The sequence below is a fragment of the Gigantopelta aegis genome, chromosome 15, assembly GCF_016097555.1.
Source record: "Gigantopelta aegis isolate Gae_Host chromosome 15, Gae_host_genome, whole genome shotgun sequence".
Classification (NCBI taxonomy): domain Eukaryota; kingdom Metazoa; phylum Mollusca; class Gastropoda; order Neomphalida; family Peltospiridae; genus Gigantopelta; species Gigantopelta aegis.
Window position 1 is genome coordinate 13271319 of NC_054713.1, and position 20029 is coordinate 13291347.

Consider the following 20029-nt stretch of genomic DNA (forward strand, 5'->3'; position numbering starts at 1 on the left):
ACACAGTCCAGGCAGACGCTTCAAGGTCGACACGCATGACTGAATACCTGTCTAGCGTCTCCTGATTTATTTCTTCATCGTCCATGACATAATACATCACATTTCATTTCAATTTATTTTGTGCTTATATCCAATTAAGGTTCAAGCACGCCGCCCTGGGCACACACATATCAGCTATCTGGGCTGTTTGTACGTGGAGGTTCGTGATTGGGTGTGGGTCTAATTTTGATGGATAGTCGATCTCGAGATTATGGACGGATGGGAGGGGAGGCAAGTGTCTTGGGTTTTGACTTTTTTTTAAATATACCGGCCTCGGTGGCGTCGTGGTTAGGCCATCGGTCTACAGGCTGGTAGGTACTGGGTTCGGATCCCAGTCGAGGCATGAGATTTTTAATCCAGATATCGACTCCAAACCCTGTGTGAGTGCTCCGCAAGGCTCAATGGGTAAGTGTAAACCACATACACCGACCAGTGATCCATAACTGGTTCAACAAAGGCCATGGTTTGTGCTATCCTGCCTGTGGGAAGCGCAAATAAAAGATCCCTTTCTGCCTATCGTAAAAGAATAGCATATGTGGCGACAGCACGTTTCCTCTAAAAAAACAAAAACAGTATCAGAATGACCATTTGTTTGACGTCCAATAGTCGATGATAAGACTCCAAACCCTGAGTGAGTGCTCCGCAAGGCTCAATGGGTAGGTGTAAAGCACTTGCACCGACCAGTGATCCATAACTGGTTCAACAAAGGTCATGGTTTGTGCTGTCCTGCCTGTGGGAAGCGCAAATAAAAGATCCCTTGCTGCCAATCGGAAAGAGTAGCCCATGTAGTGGCGACAGCGGGTTTCCTCTCCAAAAAAATCTGACTCCATATAACCGTAAATAAAATGTGTTGAGTGCGTCGTTAAATAAAACATTTCTTTCTTTCTTTTTAAAAATATATGTGAGATAGATGGTACCCATGCTCTTTTAAATTTCACCGAGACACCCAAGAAGTTAAAACATCGTTTTGTTTAATGATACCACTAGAGCACGTTAATTTATTAATCATCGTCTACTGGATGTTGAACATTTGGTAATTTTTAATTCGTAATCTACATGTTTCTATTAGCAGCAAGTAATCTTTTGCATGAACTTCCCTCAGACAGGATAACACATACCATGTCTTTTGGAAGGAAGTCTTTTATTTAACGACGCACTCAACACATTTTATTTACGGTTATATGACATCGGACATAATATGCTTAAGGACCACACAGATATTGAGGGAGGAAACCCGCTGTCGCCACTTCATGGGCTACTCTCTTCGGCTAATAGCAAGGGATCTTTATATGCACCATCCCACAGACATGATAGCACATACCACGGCCTTTGATGTACCAGTCGTGGTGCACTGGCTGGAACGAGAAATAGTCCAATGGGCTCACGGACGGGGATCGATCCCACACTGACCGCGCATCAAGTGAACGCTTTACCACCGGGCTACGTCCCGCCCCTATTAGACAAAGATTATAATGGAAACGTTAATAGAAACCTTCATAAAATCTCTTAAATCGTATGCGATACCCTATTTTCTTGCAAGTAGATTAAATGTGAAGTGCAACACGTTTTATTGTGTGGATACCCTGCTTATAATATATATATATATATATATATATATATATATATATATATATATATATATATATATATATATATATATATATATATATTATATTATATGAGTTTTATCAGTAAAAGGTTAACAGTTATCAGCAGTGGCAAATGATTTGGTTCATTGCAACCATAACTGCACTGCGGGTCCGCTCTCAGTTGCGTCCCCTTGTTAAGTGAGACGGTGCAGACTCGCATCTGACTTTTTTTTATAAACTTTTTTTTCAGTATCAAGCAAACAAGTTGTCATCTGATATATGTGTATTAATCTGCTTCGTCCAGAGCAGTCATTCCTTACACGAAATACCTTGTTTTCTTACATCTATATGAAGTGACCTGACGGTGACCTAGTTGACAGGTAGGCCTATGTGAAGCTATAGAATGATGACGTATATACTATACTTCTATTCTCGGAACCGAACATACGGGTACTTCGACCCCTGGCCGCCATTGTTTATCACGTGATGCGGTGAAGCTTCTCCTTAGTTACGTATGGTTTGATAGTGAAATGAGGCAACTTTGGTCGATCATTTACAACAGTTAACGGTCACGATGCCTAACACATGTTGTGCAGTTGGCTGCATAAACCATAACATGATGTTAAAAAAAATATCGTTTTACAAATTTCCAAAAGAAGACTAGGCGCCGCTTGTGGGTAGGGTCATTAAAACGACAAACCTGTTGGAATTCCATGGCTTCCCTCACAGAATGTGACTACGTTGACTTTAATGTTGTTGCTTGTGGACACCAACAGAGATTAATTTAGCAAACAAAATGGTTAAAGCATGTGCAGTGATAAAAATCCCACATTATACTGTAAATAAAATACACAATTCCATCGTCTTCCATGCCCCCCCCCCCCCAAAAAAAAAAAAAAAAAAACAACAACGATGCATCCAGTTCTTGAATAGAGTATATTCCTTTAACATTAAATTTGTGTGGTCTTTATTTTTCATTTAATCTTAGTTGCTTGGATATTATCTATACTTGTATTTATTTTGCCATACCACAGCTACTACATCTTATTTATTTTTTAATTTTAAAATAAAAGTTTATACTGCTAAATTACACACATATAATAATTATAATATAGGCCTAAATTCTTGTTTAAACTTTATTTATTTTTTTATTTTTTTTTACAAATGTCTGTAGCAGGCCTGCAGTAAGAAAATATAGGTCGTTCCCCCCCCCCCCCCCCCCTCCGTGTGTTTAGTATTTACTTTGGTGCAGAGGGTAAATAATGTGTGTGCCTTTGTTTCAGTATATATATGTATATATATATATATATATATATATATATATATATATATACTCTTCAAAAAAAGAAACGCAAAAGGGTACAAATGGGTTATAACTCCGATTTTATGTTTCCTACCGGTTCATGCTTTGTGAATATAAGGTCATTGCATGTCCCAAACACATTCCCACGGTTACATTCGATAAAACGCAGCTACTGTACAATAAAGTTCCAAAATGTGAATATTCGCAAAAACGCAGCCACGTGCAAACCATGTCACCACTGCACGTGCGTTGTCTGCACGTGCAACATGAACACCGACAGTATAAAAGTGCAGGGTGTTCGCTTGCCTGGCCTCTGTATCTGTCCGACAGTTGACAATCCAGGACATGCCACGTCTCAATGAACCGCAGAGAAACAATGCCATCGGCCGACTAGACGCAGGCGAATCCAGAACGGCCGTTGCCAGGGCATTCCATGTGTCCCCAAGCACCATCTCCAGACTGTGGGACCGTTACCAGCAACATGGATCAACACGTGACCTCCCTAGATCCGGTCGACCACGGGTCACTACCCCCGGGCAGGACCGCTACATCCGGGTACGCCACCTTCGGGAACGATTGATTACTACCACCTCCACAGCCGCAGCAATACCAGGTTTGCGCAGGATATCCGACCAGACCGTACGGAACCGCCTACGTGAGGTAGGAATTCGTGCCAGACGTCCAGTTCGAGGTGTCATCTTAACACCACAACACCGTCGACTCCGACTGCAGTGGTGCCAGATTCATCGACAATGGCCTCAACTGCGATGGAGACAGGTGTGGTTCAGTGACGAGTCCCGATTTCTGCTCCGACGTCATGATGGAAGATGTCGCGTGTATAGGCGTCGTGGTGAACGTTATGCGGCAAACTGCGTGCAGGAAGTGGACAGATTCGGCGGGGGTAGTGTCATAGGGGTAGTGTCAACGCAAAACCACATTGTCGTAACATTTGGAGAATTGATTTCATTATTGAATGGTGAGTCCGATAATTACCAAATGTTGCAGGATTGTTCACAATTCACTCTAGTCCATTGTGAGTAAGTGATAGGACACACCACCAAGGTCAAGGTCATCTGGAGTCAATACCGGGTGTGGCCTCCGCGTGTGTTGACAACTGCCTGGCACCGCCTGCCCATTGAAGCAACCAGAGTACGGATGACGTCCCGGGGGATGGTGGCCCACTCGGCCTGCAAGGCTGCTGCCAGCTCGGGCAGGGTCTGAGGCTGTGGTTGTCGCTGTCGGAGGCGTCGGTCCAACTCGTCCCATAGATGCTCAATTGGGTTCAAATCCGGTGATATCGATGGCCAAGGAAGGACATTAATGTTGTTGTTCTGTAGGAAAGCCGTTGTGAGACGTGCTGTGTGAGGCCTGGCGTTGTCATGTTGGAACACTGCGTTGGCGTTGGCGTTGGCCATAACTGGAACGATGTGTGGCCAGAGGATCTGGTCAATGTAGCCCTGTGCATTCAGGTTGCCCTGCACGTGAACCAGGTCAGTTCTGCCAGTGTGTGAGATGGCTGCCCACACCATGACACTACCCCCGCCGAATCTGTCCACTTCCTGCACGCAGTTTGCCGCATAACGTTCACCACGACGCCTATACACGCGACATCTTCCATCATGACGTCGGAGCAGAAATCGGGACTCGTCACTGAACCACACCTGTCTCCATCGCAGTTGAGGCCATTGTCGATGAATCTGGCACCACTGCAGTCGGAGTCGACGGTGTTGTGGTGTTAAGATGACACCTCGAACTGGACGTCTGGCACGAATTCCTACCTCACGTAGACGGTTCCGTACGGTCTGGTCGGATATCCTGCGCAAACCTGGTATTGCTGCGGCTGTGGAGGTGGCAGTAGTCAATCGTTCCCGAAGGTGGCGTACCCGGATGTAGCGGTCCTGCCCGGGGGTAGTGACCCGTGGTCGACCGGATCTAGGGAGGTCACGTGTTGATCCATGTTGCTGGTAACGGTCCCACAGTCTGGAGATGGTGCTTGGGGACACATGGAATGCCCTGGCAACGGCCGTTCTGGATTCGCCTGCGTCTAGTCGGCCGATGGCATTGTTTCTCTGCGGTTCACTGAGACGTGGCATGTCCTGGATTGTCAACTGTCGGCCAGATACAGAGGCCAGGCAAGCGAACACCCTGCACTTTTATACTGTCGGTGTTCATGTTGCACGTGCAGACAACGCACGTGCAGTGGTGACATGGTTTGCACGTGGCTGCGTTTTTGCGAATATTCACATTTTGGAACTTTATTGTACAGTAGCTGCGTTTTATCGAATGTAACCGTGGGAATGTGTTTGGGACATGCAATGACCTTATATTCACAAAGCATGAACCGGTAGGAAACATAAAATCGGAGTTATAACCCATTTGTACCCTTTTGCGTTTCTTTTTTTGAAGAGTATATTAACCATTATTTACTCAGGTAAGTTTTTGTGTTTTATTACTAAATATACCAGGTTAAACCCTATTATTAAAACATTTGCATGTTTGTTCGACGAGGTAACACTTATGTTTTATTAGGTTGTAGACCTCGACATGAAAATAACTGAGGGAACTGATTATTTGCTCCCTAATGTAGTTTATTGGAGGCAATTTAAAATATTACCATATTGATACTACATGTATATAAATTCAAATGCCAAAGGAAACTATATATTATTCTCCTTGAAACTAATCTCAGGTGTGATGGGTAAGTAGAGAGAGATATTGCTGCCCCTAGATGTCAAGGTCTGAGGATGGCTATACTTTATTATTGCTATTTTTTGTTGCCTGCATTCAACCGGTAAGGAAGGGCAACATCATGTGGTAATTTTGCAATCTGTAAAAACAAAAGCATTTCATTATTTCAAGAAACTGTATTTTGTTTTAAGAATAAAAGAATGTATTCAGTGGAACATTATACTGCTGCCAATACATCTATATAATAAGATAGGACAATAATACTATTGTAATTTTGAACTTGTAAAGTAACAACTTTGCCATTGTTTAATTATTACATATTATTTGGAAATAAAATAATTATTAAATCATAAAAATAATTAACTTAATCATGCATACAAATTTTATTATAAATACAAATTATATATTTTGTAGCCCACATCATAATTATTATATTAATAATTATCTTATCATTTCAAAATTCTTAAAATTTATAATTAACATTACCTGAAAATTGCATCAACAAAAATTATATTCTGCCCAACCTGCCCTGTCCTCTCGACATTCAAAGTACACGGAAACACATCGGTACTAAATATAGATTATACTAATTCAGATTCCCGTTGTTCGTTTCTCTTATATGGCAACCCAAGCTGTTATAATACACATAAGACGTATTGCAACTATGTGTTAGCTACAGAAAATAAATGACAATATGTAAGGCATGTAAAAAGTTAATAAGATAACTTTATTCTATGTGAAACAGTAATCACTAAGGCTTTGCTTCACCCCCAAAGACCCGGATGCTCGGTAACTAGGCCGTGTGACGTCACGCCGGTTCTGAGAATAGTTCGTCCCACAGGGAACGCCTTTTTTCTTACTATGGAATTTACTACAAGTTATTTATTTCTAGTTTTGTTGTTGTTGATTTGGGTGTTTTGTGTGTGTTGGGGTGGGGGGGGGGGGGGGGGGGTCAAAAACACTTTTACTTTTCTTATTACGTCAAACCAAACTGAACCTATTTACAAAAAAAACCTGGATGATCCGTAGCGTATTTAGACTAGTCCGTCCCATTCTACATTTTTTTTTTTTTTTTTTTTTTTTTTTTTGTGAAGAATTTCAGTTTGGTTTTAATTAGCTGATTTATTATCTCTTTGGACGTAGCCCAGTGGTAAAGCGCTCGCTTGATGCGCGGTCGGTTTAGGATCGATCCCTGTCAGTGGGCCCATTGGGCTATTTTTCGCTCCAGCCAGTCATCCAAGACTGATACATCAAAAGGCCGTGGTATGTGTTATCCTGTCTATGGGATGGTGCATATAAAAGATCCCTTGCTGCTAATCGAAAAGAGTAGCCCATAAAGTGGCGACAGCGAGTTTCCTCTCTCAATATATGTGTGGTCCTTATGGTACAGCGAGTTTCCTCTCTCAATATATGTGTGGTCCTTAACCATATGTCCGACGCCATATAGCCGTAGGTAAAATGTGTTGAGTGTGCGTCGTTAAATAAACCATCTTTCTCTTTTTAATTTTTTTTTCTTTCTTTTCACTTTTTTAAAAAGAATTTCATTGAGGGGGAGGGGTTGTAAAATTGGGTCTTTGCCGTGAAATATGTAAAAATAAATTCCTACACACCCCGTCTCATACGTCTGATCCACCCTAGTCCGAAGGGCCGTAGAAAGTGTGTGTTTTTTCTACGTCAGGATATTGTTACATACCCTATATATATAGCTGGTATTCAAAACTTGTGGCACATGTTTCAACCGTTTCTCAACCGAAATAGTGCAACAAATTGCATAATTTTTAACAAAATAAATCTTCCAACAACATTTTAAATTTGCTAAATATATGGAAGCAACTCGCCCTGTACATTAAGTAAAGTACTGACTTAACGTGCGCCCTGCAATAGATCCGCCCTAGACCAAATCAGAGGCGGATCTAGGAGGGGGCCGGGGCCCGCCCCCCCCCCCCCCCCTAAATTTTGCGACAGTTATAATTTTATTATATATTAATTTAAAACATTTTTTACGATCCCCTCCAAACCTCCCCCAAAGTTCCTTTGGCATTCCGCCTCATGTCACTGACACCCCCCCCCCCCCCCCAGGATTTTCTGGATCCTCCACTGCAAATCCTTGGTCATACCAGATGTAGGGGCCAGGATAGACATGCCTGAAGCTGAACGGACTGGGCATGTAAAAAGTGTTTGGACTTTGGTCTCTCATACGCCCATGGTTTTATATTTGAATAACTTGAAGCCCAGTCAGTATGCTTACTTCAATGCGAGGCGGGACGTAGCCCATTGGTAAAGTGGTCGATCTGAGATCGATCCCCTTCGGTGGGCTCATTGGGGTTATTTCTCGTTCCAGCCAGTGCACCACGACTGGTATATCAAAGGCTGTGATATATATATATATATATATATATATATATATATATATATATATATATATATATATATATATATATATACATACATGTATGTATATATATATAATATATATGCTATTCTGTCTGTGAGATGGTGAATATAAAAGAACCCTTGCTACTAATGGGAAAATGCAACGGGTTTCCTCTCTAAGATTGTATGTCAAAATTACTAAATGTTTGACATCCAATAGCCGATATTTGATTAATCAATGTGTTCCAGTGGTGTTGTTAAACAAAACAAACTTTAACTTTATTTCGATGCCTGATATAGCGATGTTGGACTGGTGGTGGGGAGTGGATAAAGCTTTGTTACCCAGACCTTGCTATCCAACACAAATTGAGGGGTGTGTGTGTGTGTGTGTGATTAATTGCTCTCCTGACTTAGATTAACTGGGATGGTACAAAATGGCTGCGCCCGTTATATATAATAGCCGTCACATGTAACCGTTTTATTAATTAACTATACGATTATACTTGTTGATATTAAGCAATAATGTGCATTATGTATCGTTGAATATGCACACCAGGCCAAAAGCCTTGCTTTAGCATTCCTTTAAGATACATTTGATACCACTCAAATTATCATGCTAAAGGGAGCTAAAAATGACGCTCCTTCATTTAATCTTGAGGGTGATGGGGGAACGAGTGTTAGCTCCCCTTACACGGTGAAGTCAGGTTACCACATTTTTATTTTGGCAATGATCAAAACATTTTCCAGAAATGTTACTAACAGACTTAAAGTTCATTTTGACAATAGTGAAATTTCCCCCGTCCATAGGCCTATTTCTAAGCAGCTGACATCCACCGAAACTCTTGTTAATATATATAAAACTGATAAAGCTTTTAAAGTTTGTTTTGTTTTATGACACCACTAGAGCACATTGATTTATTAATCATCGCTATTGGATGTCAAACATTTGGTAATTCTGATATATAGTCTTAGTGAAGAAACCAGTAACATTTTGTCCATTACTAGCAAGGGATACTTTATATGCACCATCCCACAGACAGGATAGCACGTACCATGGTCTTTGATATTCCAGTCGTGGTGCAATGGAACGAAAAATAGCCTAATGGGTCCACCGACGGGGGTCGATCATAGACCAACCGCGCATCAGGTGAGCGCTTTACCACTGGATTACGTCCTGCCCCCTGATAAAGTTTAAAGACATTTAAATACTAATTATTATTATTATTATTTTTTTTTAAAGCTAGAAGCTTATCAGCACAGGAGATAGGCCTATTCACACACAATATATAATGTACACACGCGCACGCACGCACACACATACACATACACAAGAGAATTCGATTGTATATCGATCACATATAACATATAAAGAACCTTGGTGAAAAACATACCAATCATATGTCGTTGACAAAAAGATAAGTCAAGAAATAATAGCACTTCACTTGCTTCTTTTCTTTATATCTAAGAGAAAAAAACATTTATAAATTTCACTCGTTTTCTTTTAGAGAGAGAGAGAGAGAAAAACAAATCCCTCATGGCTTACGTCATAGCAAAAAAGCCAACACCGAAATTGTCGTACCTGCCTAAATCCGGGTGTCTGAAGACGGGCAGACGTGTGGTACTGGACTATTTCCGGTCCTCGGACGAGACGGAGGTACACGAGATTCTCGTTTACGTCGTGAACGAGGAGGGAGATTCGTACCCATACTTCGACATGTCCGACATCGGGGATTTCCGGAATTATTACCTGTCACACGACGTCTTCGTGTGTCGCGACGCGACCACGCACGAAGTCCTCGCAGCTTTCTACGTGAAGCCGAACTTCCCAGGGCGGTCGTCCCACATCTGCAATACAGGATTTATCGTCAAGAAGATACAACGAGGAACCGGAATCGGAAGTTTCCTCGTCCCAGAATTCCTGCAGATAGCACGTGATCTAGGGTATCGCGCGTCATTCTTCAACCTCGTTTACGCGTCAAACGCGTCATCCATAGCGCTCTGGCGGAAGTTTGGATTTAAAGAAATCGGCGTTGTTCCGCAAGCTGGTTATTTCGAAGGGACAGGTTATATTGACGCTTTGCAGTTCTATTATGACCTTACAACTGTTCCCAAGACAACACCAGATAAATAAATAGAAATATAAAAATAAATATTGACCGGTGCAAACTTGAAGTAAGGCGTCTGTTGTACAGCTTTGAAAACTCAGCGCAGGGTTCAAGGCAGGAAACCGATTTTTTAATTTGAAATGTCTAAAATGTTTTTAAATCGGTTATTCGATTGGTTGTGAATGATGTGATGTCATAGGCACGTCTCTGTCTATTTTTCGCTCCATCCAGTGCACCACGACTGATATATCAAAGGCCGTGATGTGTTCTATCCTGTCTGTGGAATGGTGCATATAAAATATCCCTTGCTACTAATAAAAAAGTAGCTCATGAAGTGGCGACAGCGGGTTTCCTCCCACAATATATGTGTGGTCCTTAACCATATGTCTGACGCCATATAACCGTAAATAAAATGTGTTGAGTGCGTCGTTAAATAAAACTTTTCCTTCCTGTCTCTGTCTGGTGCGTAGTCCATATCAGTGGTACAGCGCTCGCCTGATGCGCGGTCAGTCTAGGATCGATCCCCGACGATGGACCCATTGGACTTCTTCTCTTTAAATCCAGTCCTCTACACCTGGTGAAACAAAGGTCGTTGTGTGTAATATCCTGTCTCTGTGATGTTGCATATAAAAGATCTCTTTCTGCTAATCAGAAAGAGTAGGCCATTATGTGGCAGCATCTAGTTACCTCTCTTATTATCTGTGTGGTCCGATGTCATATCATTTAACCGTAATTAAAACGTGTTGTGTGCGTCGTTAAATAAAACATTATTTCCTTCCTTCCTGTCTGTCTGTCTGTCTGTCTGCCTCTCTTTCTCTCTCTCTCTCTCTCTCTCTCTCTCTCTCTCTCTCTCTCTCTCTCTCTCTCTCTCTCTCTCTCTCTCTCTCTCTCTCTCTCTCTCTCTCTCTCTCTCAATCTCTAAATCCCTTTATTTTGGATTCTTTATTTACGACATTGCGACACACTGACCATGACGACCATCCCCGTCAGTCCTCGAGAATGTGATAAATGTAAGACTACCAGTAATTTGCATAAACATGTGATCTGATATATCTGTTATGTGTAAACAGACAGCTCGATATCCTAGATTATAGTCTGTGTCTTTAAACAGTTTGTTTTGTTCAACGACACCACTAGAGCACATTGATTTATTAATCATCGGCTATTGCATGTCAAACATTTGGTAATTCTGACCTATGGTTTTAGAGAGGAAACCCGCTACAAAAAAATTTCCATTTGCAGCAAGGGACCTTTTATATGCACCATCATCCCACAGAAAGAATAGCACATACCACGGCCCTTTGTAACTTTGAACAAGATCCCGATGAATTAACTAATAACTATATCTATATATAAATAGTTTTTTTAAAATGTAAATGTTTTGAGCGTCAAATTACAGGGACGAAGGCTGTGGAATGTTGATGCCCTCACCTCCTCTTCTTTCGACCGGCCTCGGTGGCGTCGTGGCAGGCCATCGGTCTACAGGCTGGTAGGTACTGGGTTCGGATCCCAGTCGAGGCATGGGATTTTTAATCCAGATACCGACTCCAAACCCTGAGTGAGTGCTCCGCAAGGCTCATTGGGTAGGTGTAAACCACTTGCACCGACCAGTGATCCATAACTGGTTCAACAAAGGCCATGGTTTGTGCTATCCTGCCTGTGGGAAGCGCAAATAAAAGATCCCTTGCTGCCTATCGGAAGAGTAGCCCATGTAGTGGCGACAGCGGGTTTCCTCTCAAAATCTGTGTGGTCCTGAACCATATGTCTGACGTAAATAAAATGTGTTGAGTGCGTCGTTAAATAAAACACTTCTTTCTTTTTTCTTTCCTCTTCTTTCGCTAAAGCTTTCGTATACTGTGCAATATTAGGCTATTCATATATAGGAGTCCAGGAAAAGGGTCCACTAGGTTCGTATTCGACCCCCCCCCCCCCCCCCCCCCAGGTCCAGAACATGCTACGCCCCTGAATCCGGGGGCGGCAGCTCCTATTTTCTTTTCCGTTTATTCGACCACTTTGGTATATCTGTTGTGAACCTTGATCCTATTTTTGCTTATGTCCTATTCACTCTGGCAGTGCCATCATCAGTGAGCCCCAACATACACTCACCCATCCACCCCACTCCCACCCCCCGCCATAAATAATTTCAGGTTATGTATGGCCGTGTATGTACTACTGAGGTAATGGTGATGCCATTTCATTTCATTTCAACTTATTTTCGTGCTTATATCCAATTAAGGTTCAAGCACGCTGTCCTAGGCACACACCTCAGCTATCTGGGCTGTCTGTCCAGGACAGTGGGTTAGTTGTTAGTTGTTTGGTGGTTAGTGAGAAAGAAGAGGGTGTAGTGGCCTGACACCTACCCAATGAGCCCTTGAGAACTCGCTCTGGGAAAGGTACCGGGCTGCGAAGCCTGTACCTACCAGCTATCGATGGCTTAACCACGACGCCAGCGAGGCCGTTTATGGTGATGTCATGTTTATTTTAATACTAGCGAAAGCTCATACCCGTGTAAATATAAGAACAAAAACCAATACAGATATTTGAAGAAAACCGTGTGTTTGTATTTAATATTAAACCGGGTGCCATTGCTTGTATTGTTTACATATGCGGACTTGTAGTCACAACAAATAGGAACCTATCGTTGTTAAAGCTGCAGTATTCATTTTCAGTTTGTATGGTACCGTATTAATAGAATAGCGTACGCGTGTACAATGGTGGATGCTTGCCCCCCCCCCCCCCCCACACACACACACACTTAAAGATTATGACTCGACCCCTTCCTCCTCTCCCTCCCCCACGAATCTTCGCTCGCCACAAACTAAACCATCCCCTGCATAAATTGCTGCTCATGCACCCTACTTTTGTATATCATATTTTACACCAAACAGGGATCAGACGGGATCGATCCCCGACGGTGGGCCCATTGAGCTATTTCTCCTTCTGGCCAATGTTCCACAACTGGTGTATCGTAACTAAGGCCGTGGTATGTGTCATGCTGTCTGCGGGATGTGCTGCAAAAAACGAAACGTTATCTGTGTGACCATTCAGTATATGTCGGACGCCATATAACCGTAATTAAAATGTGTTGAGTGGAAGAAGGAAATGTTTTATTTAACGACGCACCCAACACATTTTATTTACGGTTATATGGCGTCAGACATATGGTTAAGGATCACACCGATATTAAGAGAGAAAAAAGCTGTCGCCGTTTCGTGGACTACTCTTTTCGATTAGCAGCAAGGGATCTTTTATATGCACCATCCCATAGACAGGGTAGTACATACCACGGCCTTTGATATGCCAGTCGTGGTGCACTGGCTGGAACGAGAAATAGCCCAATAGGCCCACGGACTGGGATCGATTCTAGACCGACCGCGCATCGAGAGAGCGCTTTGCCACTGGGCTACGTTCCGCCCCTTGTGTTGAGTGCGTCGTTAAATAAAACATTCGTTCCTTCCTTTATACCATACATGTTCCCTTTATACCGAACAGGTCCCTTTACACCAAACAGGTTCCCTTTACCCCAAACAGGTTCCCTTTATACCAAACAGGTTCCCTTTATATCATACAGGTTTCCTGTATACCAAACAGGTTCCCTTTATATCATACAGGTTCCCTCTATACCGAACAGGTCCCTTTACACCAAACAGGTTCCCTTTATACCAAACAGGTTCCCTTTACATCAAACTGGTTCCCTTTATACCAAACAGGTTCCCTTTATACCAAACAGGTGTCCTTTATACCAAACAGGTTCCCTTTATATCATACAGGTTCCCTTTATACCGAACAGGTCCCTTTACACCAAACAGGTTCCCTTTACACCAAACAGGTCCCTTTATACCAAACAGGTTCCCTTTACACCAAACAGGTTCCCTTTACACCAAACAGGTTACATTTACACTAAACAGGTTCCCTTTATACCATACAGGTTCTCTTTATACCAACAGGTTCTCTTTGTACCAAACAGGTTCCCTTTATACCATACAGGTTACATTTACACTAAACAGGTTACGTTTATACCAAACAGTTCCCTATATACCAAACAGGTTCCCTTTACACTAAACAGGTTACATTTACACTAAACAGGTTCCCTTTATACCAAACAGGTTCCCTTTATACCAAACAGGTTCCCTTTACACTAAACAGGTTACATTTACACTAAACAGGTTCCCTTTATACCAAACACGTTCCCTTTATACCAAACAGGTTCCCTTTACACTAAACAGGTTCCCTTTATACCAAACAGGTTCCCTTTATACCAAACATGTTCCCTTTACACTAAACAGGTTACATTTACACCAAACAGGATCCCTTTATACCAAACAGGTTACCTTTATACCAAACTGGTTCCCTTTATACCAAACATGTTCCCTTTACACCAAACAGGTTATATTTACACCAAACAGGTTCCATTTATACCAAACAGGTTACCTTTATACCAAACTGGTTCCCTTTATACCAAACTGGTTCCCTTTACACCAAACAGGTTATATTTACACCATACAGGTTCCATTTACACCAAACAGGTTCCTTTTACACCAAACAGGTTACCTTAACACCAAATAGATTACTTGTACACTAAACAGTTACCTTTACACCAAACAGGTTACATTTACACCAAACAGGTTCCCTTTACACCAAACAGGTTCCCTGTACACCAAACAGGTTCCCTTTACACCAAATAGGTGTCTTTTACATTAAATCAATTCCCATTTCTTGTAATGTTAATACTTTCTAATACAGCTGGTGATAGGTTGTGTATCAAACTATCCAGTTAGTACACATTTAAATCCTAGCGTCAGTTGCAAGAACACGGCGTGTTACATAGCGTTTTAGAGATTTCAGGAATGTTTTATTATTATTATTATTATTATTATTATTATTATTATTATTAACAAGCATAAACTCCGAGACGATCAGAAACCCGTTAAATTTGCCAAAATGGATACGGAATTTAAGTAAATCTGCAAGTAATGTACACGTGTAAGTTAACTTTTCAAACAAATAAAAACAAAACCGAAACACGCACAGAAACGCACACAAAACACACACACACACACAGACGTGCGCGCGCGCACACACACACACACACACGCATACATACATACATACATACACACACACAGACACTCACACACACACACATGCATACACACTGTGACGGTACATGCTCTTAATCTCTTTTCGCCTGTGGCGATATTAATTGTTTTAGAAGGCCGTGTGCAGTTCCAAATGCACTTAGCTAGGTGGGCAACTTGTTACGTAATACTTCTGCGCGATGGTCGTCTAATACACACCCAGCCCAGGTGCAGAGCCATGTGGCCAGTAGTTACGTAATACCTCTGCGAGTGCGGTTTTTACAACCGTGATTTGACGACGATGGTGTCAGTAAGTCTGGCGATCAAAGAGAAAAATGCGTCTCTTTGAGAGGTGGAATATCAGATGATAGGGGGAGTACCGCCTTGTACCCCCAGGCGATATTTCGATTTATAATAAATAGCTAGTGTTTTAGAGTTATGAGGAGAACCAAAAAGGAAGGTATCCCGGGGGAACGTTGTCCGTCCGGACTGGTAAATATATTATTTCTGCTCTGATATGATTGATGTGACTTTAAATATTTTAATACTGTATTATACCAATATTCTTTAGACAGTGTTTTCGGTCATCTGACGAAGTAAATCGTAGACTTTTTGTTCTAACATTATATGAGTATTTGGTAATATAAAGCTTAGCCAGTCATCCTAGAAGACCTAGGTAAACTGTAGGTTATTGTCTTTATTGTGATAGGTACCAGTATTAATTCTGCGTCCCTAGGTTACTGAATGAGTAGTAAGGGTTAATTAAAAATTAACCAGTTAGGAATAGTGTTGTAATTCCTTTATTAATTAAGTTCCCCTAGAAGCGTTTCTCAATTATCACACGTGTGGGTGTTGTGTCACGGTGAAGTGATTAGCATATTGTGTAAACTAGACGCCTAGAGATTAACTAATTAAGTGATCAGTTCTGGGTTGTTATTATTGTTGTTATTAATTAACTACTGCGGCTGTACATTTGTCAGCGTAGGTTAATAGAGATTCCAAGGTGTATTGTGTTTTTGTTGTGTTTTCTAGTGAACTAAACGTGCTATAATAATATATACTTTATATAAGATCGTATCTCTGATCATACCTAGACGAGCCAAAGCGATAAAGAACTGCCTGTTACAGAGAGATCTGATAGATATAGTTAGGAGAGATATTTGGATAATCGTGTTTTATTCAGTTACGGGAATTATAGAATCCCCGTGACACACACATACAGACACGCGCACACACAGACACGCACGCACGCACACACACAGACACACACACAGGCAAAACACACACACACAAAAAACACACACACACACACACACAAAAACATACATACATACACACATACATACACACACAGACGCGCGCACACACACACACACACACACACACAAAACGAAACTATTTTACGAATGACTAGATGGGGCAACTTTGATGTTACCTGTGAAATATCGTATACTATAGTGTTCAAACAGAACATGCACCTTTAATTTTTCACAATAGATTCGCGTTCGATCCTCGAAGATAATCTTCCGAAACATGACGCCGATGATCAAGTGGAATGATTAAACACCACGGCAGTGATGTCTCTCAAGTTTAAGGTATTCTAATAGTTTTAACCATGCCTGCGACAGGTAAGTTGTGGAAATTTCGTCGTAATAATTATGTCGTTAAAACAAATTAGAAAGATTTACGTTTTATATATACACTTTTGTTTTATTTTATTTATGATATTTTGACACAATTCATATTTCTTACACAACCGTTAGTGAGAACATCATTCGCTATTCACATATACGTGTGTTAACAATTTCAAGACATACGACTGGCTGCTCTTAGGTGATGTCCAGGTCACCAATGCCATACATCCAATAAAAACACAGCACGATCGAAATCGATTACACTGCCACGTACAGTTAACCTGACAATCATTTGTCTGTGACGCGTAAGTGCAAGGCCTGTAAATAACTTTTAGTCGATTTTTTTTTTTAATTTGTTAAAAACCTAGTTTTCGAGGATATGTAGGAAATATAATAATACATCCGTGTCCGTTAGATACCATTTATATTACAACTCGTTGTTTAAAACGTATCAAACTCGCTTTCGCTCGTTGGATACATTTTAAAACAACTCTTAAGATAAATGGTATCTAACGGCCACTTATGTAATTCTCTATATATACTAATTCGTCGGTTTTCGCTTGACGCGAACGGATTATAATTATACTTTATATCATTGTGTATATATACAAGATGTTTCTGGTTGTCCTAAGGGGCGGGACGTAGCCCAGTTATCAAATCTTCACTTGATGCGCGGTCGGTGTGGGATCGACCCCCGTCTGTGAGCCATTTGAGTGTACCTTGACTGGTATATCAATGGTGCATATAAAAGATCCTTTGCTACTAATGGAGAAATGTAGCAGGTTTCCTCTCTTACATTATATGTCAAAATTACCAAATGTTTGACATCGAATAGCCGATGATTAATAAATCAATGTGCTCTAGTACTGTCGTTAAACAAAACAAACTTTTTCTTCCTATATCATTGTTGCAGGTACTGCGGTTCAACACATCGCGGTCAAGGCCGCGTGTCTTTCGTTTAAATTCAAACTGTTGGTTGGCGTCGTTGCATCGGCTGTCGTCGTCGCTGCCGTCATTACGGGAGTAGCAGTTTCCGGTAAGGTCATTCACGGGGCCGTTCATCACACACACACACACACACACACACACACACACGCACACACAGAAACACACATGCACGCACGCACACACACACACGCACGCACACAGACACACACACGCACGCATAGACAAACACACACACACACACACATACACACACACACACACACACACCGCATCCACCCTCACCCCTACCCCGTAATGTTCTGTAACGCTGAAGGTACCTCGCTATAAAATTACGTCTCGTTTGTCCACATGCACTCCTCTATCCTTGGGGCGGGACGTAGCCCAGTGGTAAAGCGTTCGATTGATGCGCGGTCGATCTGAGATCGATTCCCGTCGGTGGGCCCGTTGGGCTATTTCTCGTTCCAGCCAGTGCACCACGACTGGTATATGAAAGGCCGTGGTGTGTACTACTCAGTTTGTGGGATGGTGCTTATAAAAGATTCCTTGCTGCTAATCGAAAAAGAGTAGTCCTTGAAGTGGCGACAGCGGGTTTCCCCTATCAATATCTGTGCGGTCCTTAACCATATGTCTGACGCCATACAACCGTAAATAAAATGTGTTCAGTGCATCGTTAACTAAAACATTTCCTTCCTTCCTCCATCCTTTCCCAGCTGCGTCAAAAGATGTTAGTAACATGAGGGGCCAATTACATATATTAATTGACCTTTCGAAACAAACTCTCTCTCTCTCTCTCTCTCTCTCTCTCTCTCTCTCTCTCTCTCTCTCTCTCTCTCTCTCTCTCTCTCTCTCTCTCTCTCTCTCTCTCTCTGTGTGTGTGTGTCTTTCTGTGTGTCTTTCTGTGTGTCGCCGTGTGCGTGTGCGTGCACGTCCGTGTGTAATCTTCCAGGTTGGCGGGGAGGTGCTTAGCCCGAGTACTCTGACCGTAAGAGAAAAAGACGGACACTTGGACAGTTATAACATAATTGCTCTTTTACGGTCAGAGTACTCGGGCTAGGAGATGCTGTGCTTCCGATGCTTTTATTTCCCAGTCGCTGTGTCTTAATTTGTCCATCATTATCGAATAATCTGTTTCTAGTTTTGTTTCGTTTCTTTGTTAACAAATAGGCTTACTACGTCGAAACTGGAGAGCGGTTTGGGGACGTAACTCTGCCTAATTTTTCTCGCTAATTTCTAACAGAGGCTATGGAAAAAAGCAGCCATGGCCAGCTGCAGTTTACTCTATGGACAAAATTGAGACATTGTTTTTTAAATACGTTACGTAACTCTTATAAGAAAAAACATTATTCGTCCCCTATAACGTTTTGTAACGCATCCCATGATATTCCTCTTCCCCTCCTCCCTACAGCGTTACGTGATTGTTGAACGGCCTCCATGTGTATCTTTTATGTATATTTTATTAATATTAACTGTACCCGGTAAAATCACTCGCATGTATCTTTCAGATCTATTAAGTAATAGTTTTTGAATAAAGATCACTCGTGTATATACGGTATATTACGGATATTAACTGTACCCGGTAAAATCACTCGCATGTATCTTTCAGATCTATTAAGTAATAGTTTTAGAATAAAGATCACTCGTGTATATACGGTATATTACGGATATTAACTGTACCCGGTAAAATCACTCGCATGTATCTTTCAGATCTATTAAGTAATAGTTTTTGAATAAAGATCACTCGTGTATAAACGGTATATTACGGATATTAACTGTACCCGGTAAAATCACTCGCATGTATCTTTCAGATCTATTAAGTAATAGTTTTTGAATAAAGATCACTCGTGTATATATAGTCCAGTCAAAATACGGTTTGACCCTGAACAAATTCCAAGAAAACGTTTTATGATTTTTTTTATTACTATTATATGTGGGGAACAACATACTAAAAGTTTACCAAAAATTGATCACCACAAAGGTCCTAACTATGACGTCATAAGACGATGACAGCCATCGCACTAAAAATAACCAATATTTCCTTATTTCAAAGCTGTAGCTGTAGGTTACAGAAGAGTTTGCATTTTTTATACTATATATTTTGATATAAAAAAATGTATACAAAGTTTTATACTAACTACATGGACAGGCAAGGTCATGACGTCATCAATGACGTCATGACATACATGTACATTTCTAAAAATTATAGAATACACAGTGCATTTTAAGACCTACTTCATCACTGAATAACCGTGTCAGTTCAATAGTCACTATTTTC

General features: G+C 41.4%; 1 protein-coding gene across 1 annotated transcript; it reads left to right on the forward strand.

The window, feature by feature from the left end:
• The first annotated feature begins 1814 nt into the window (after positions 1–1814).
• Positions 1815–10164, forward strand: LOC121390493 (N-acetyltransferase aca1-like). The gene is made up of 2 exons (XM_041522322.1): positions 1815–2008; positions 9498–10164. The coding sequence occupies exon 2, from the start codon at positions 9527–9529 to the stop codon at positions 10121–10123; it is 597 nt and encodes a 198-aa protein (XP_041378256.1). The 5' UTR covers positions 1815–2008; positions 9498–9526; the 3' UTR covers positions 10124–10164.
• The last annotated feature ends 9865 nt before the right edge of the window (positions 10165–20029 follow it).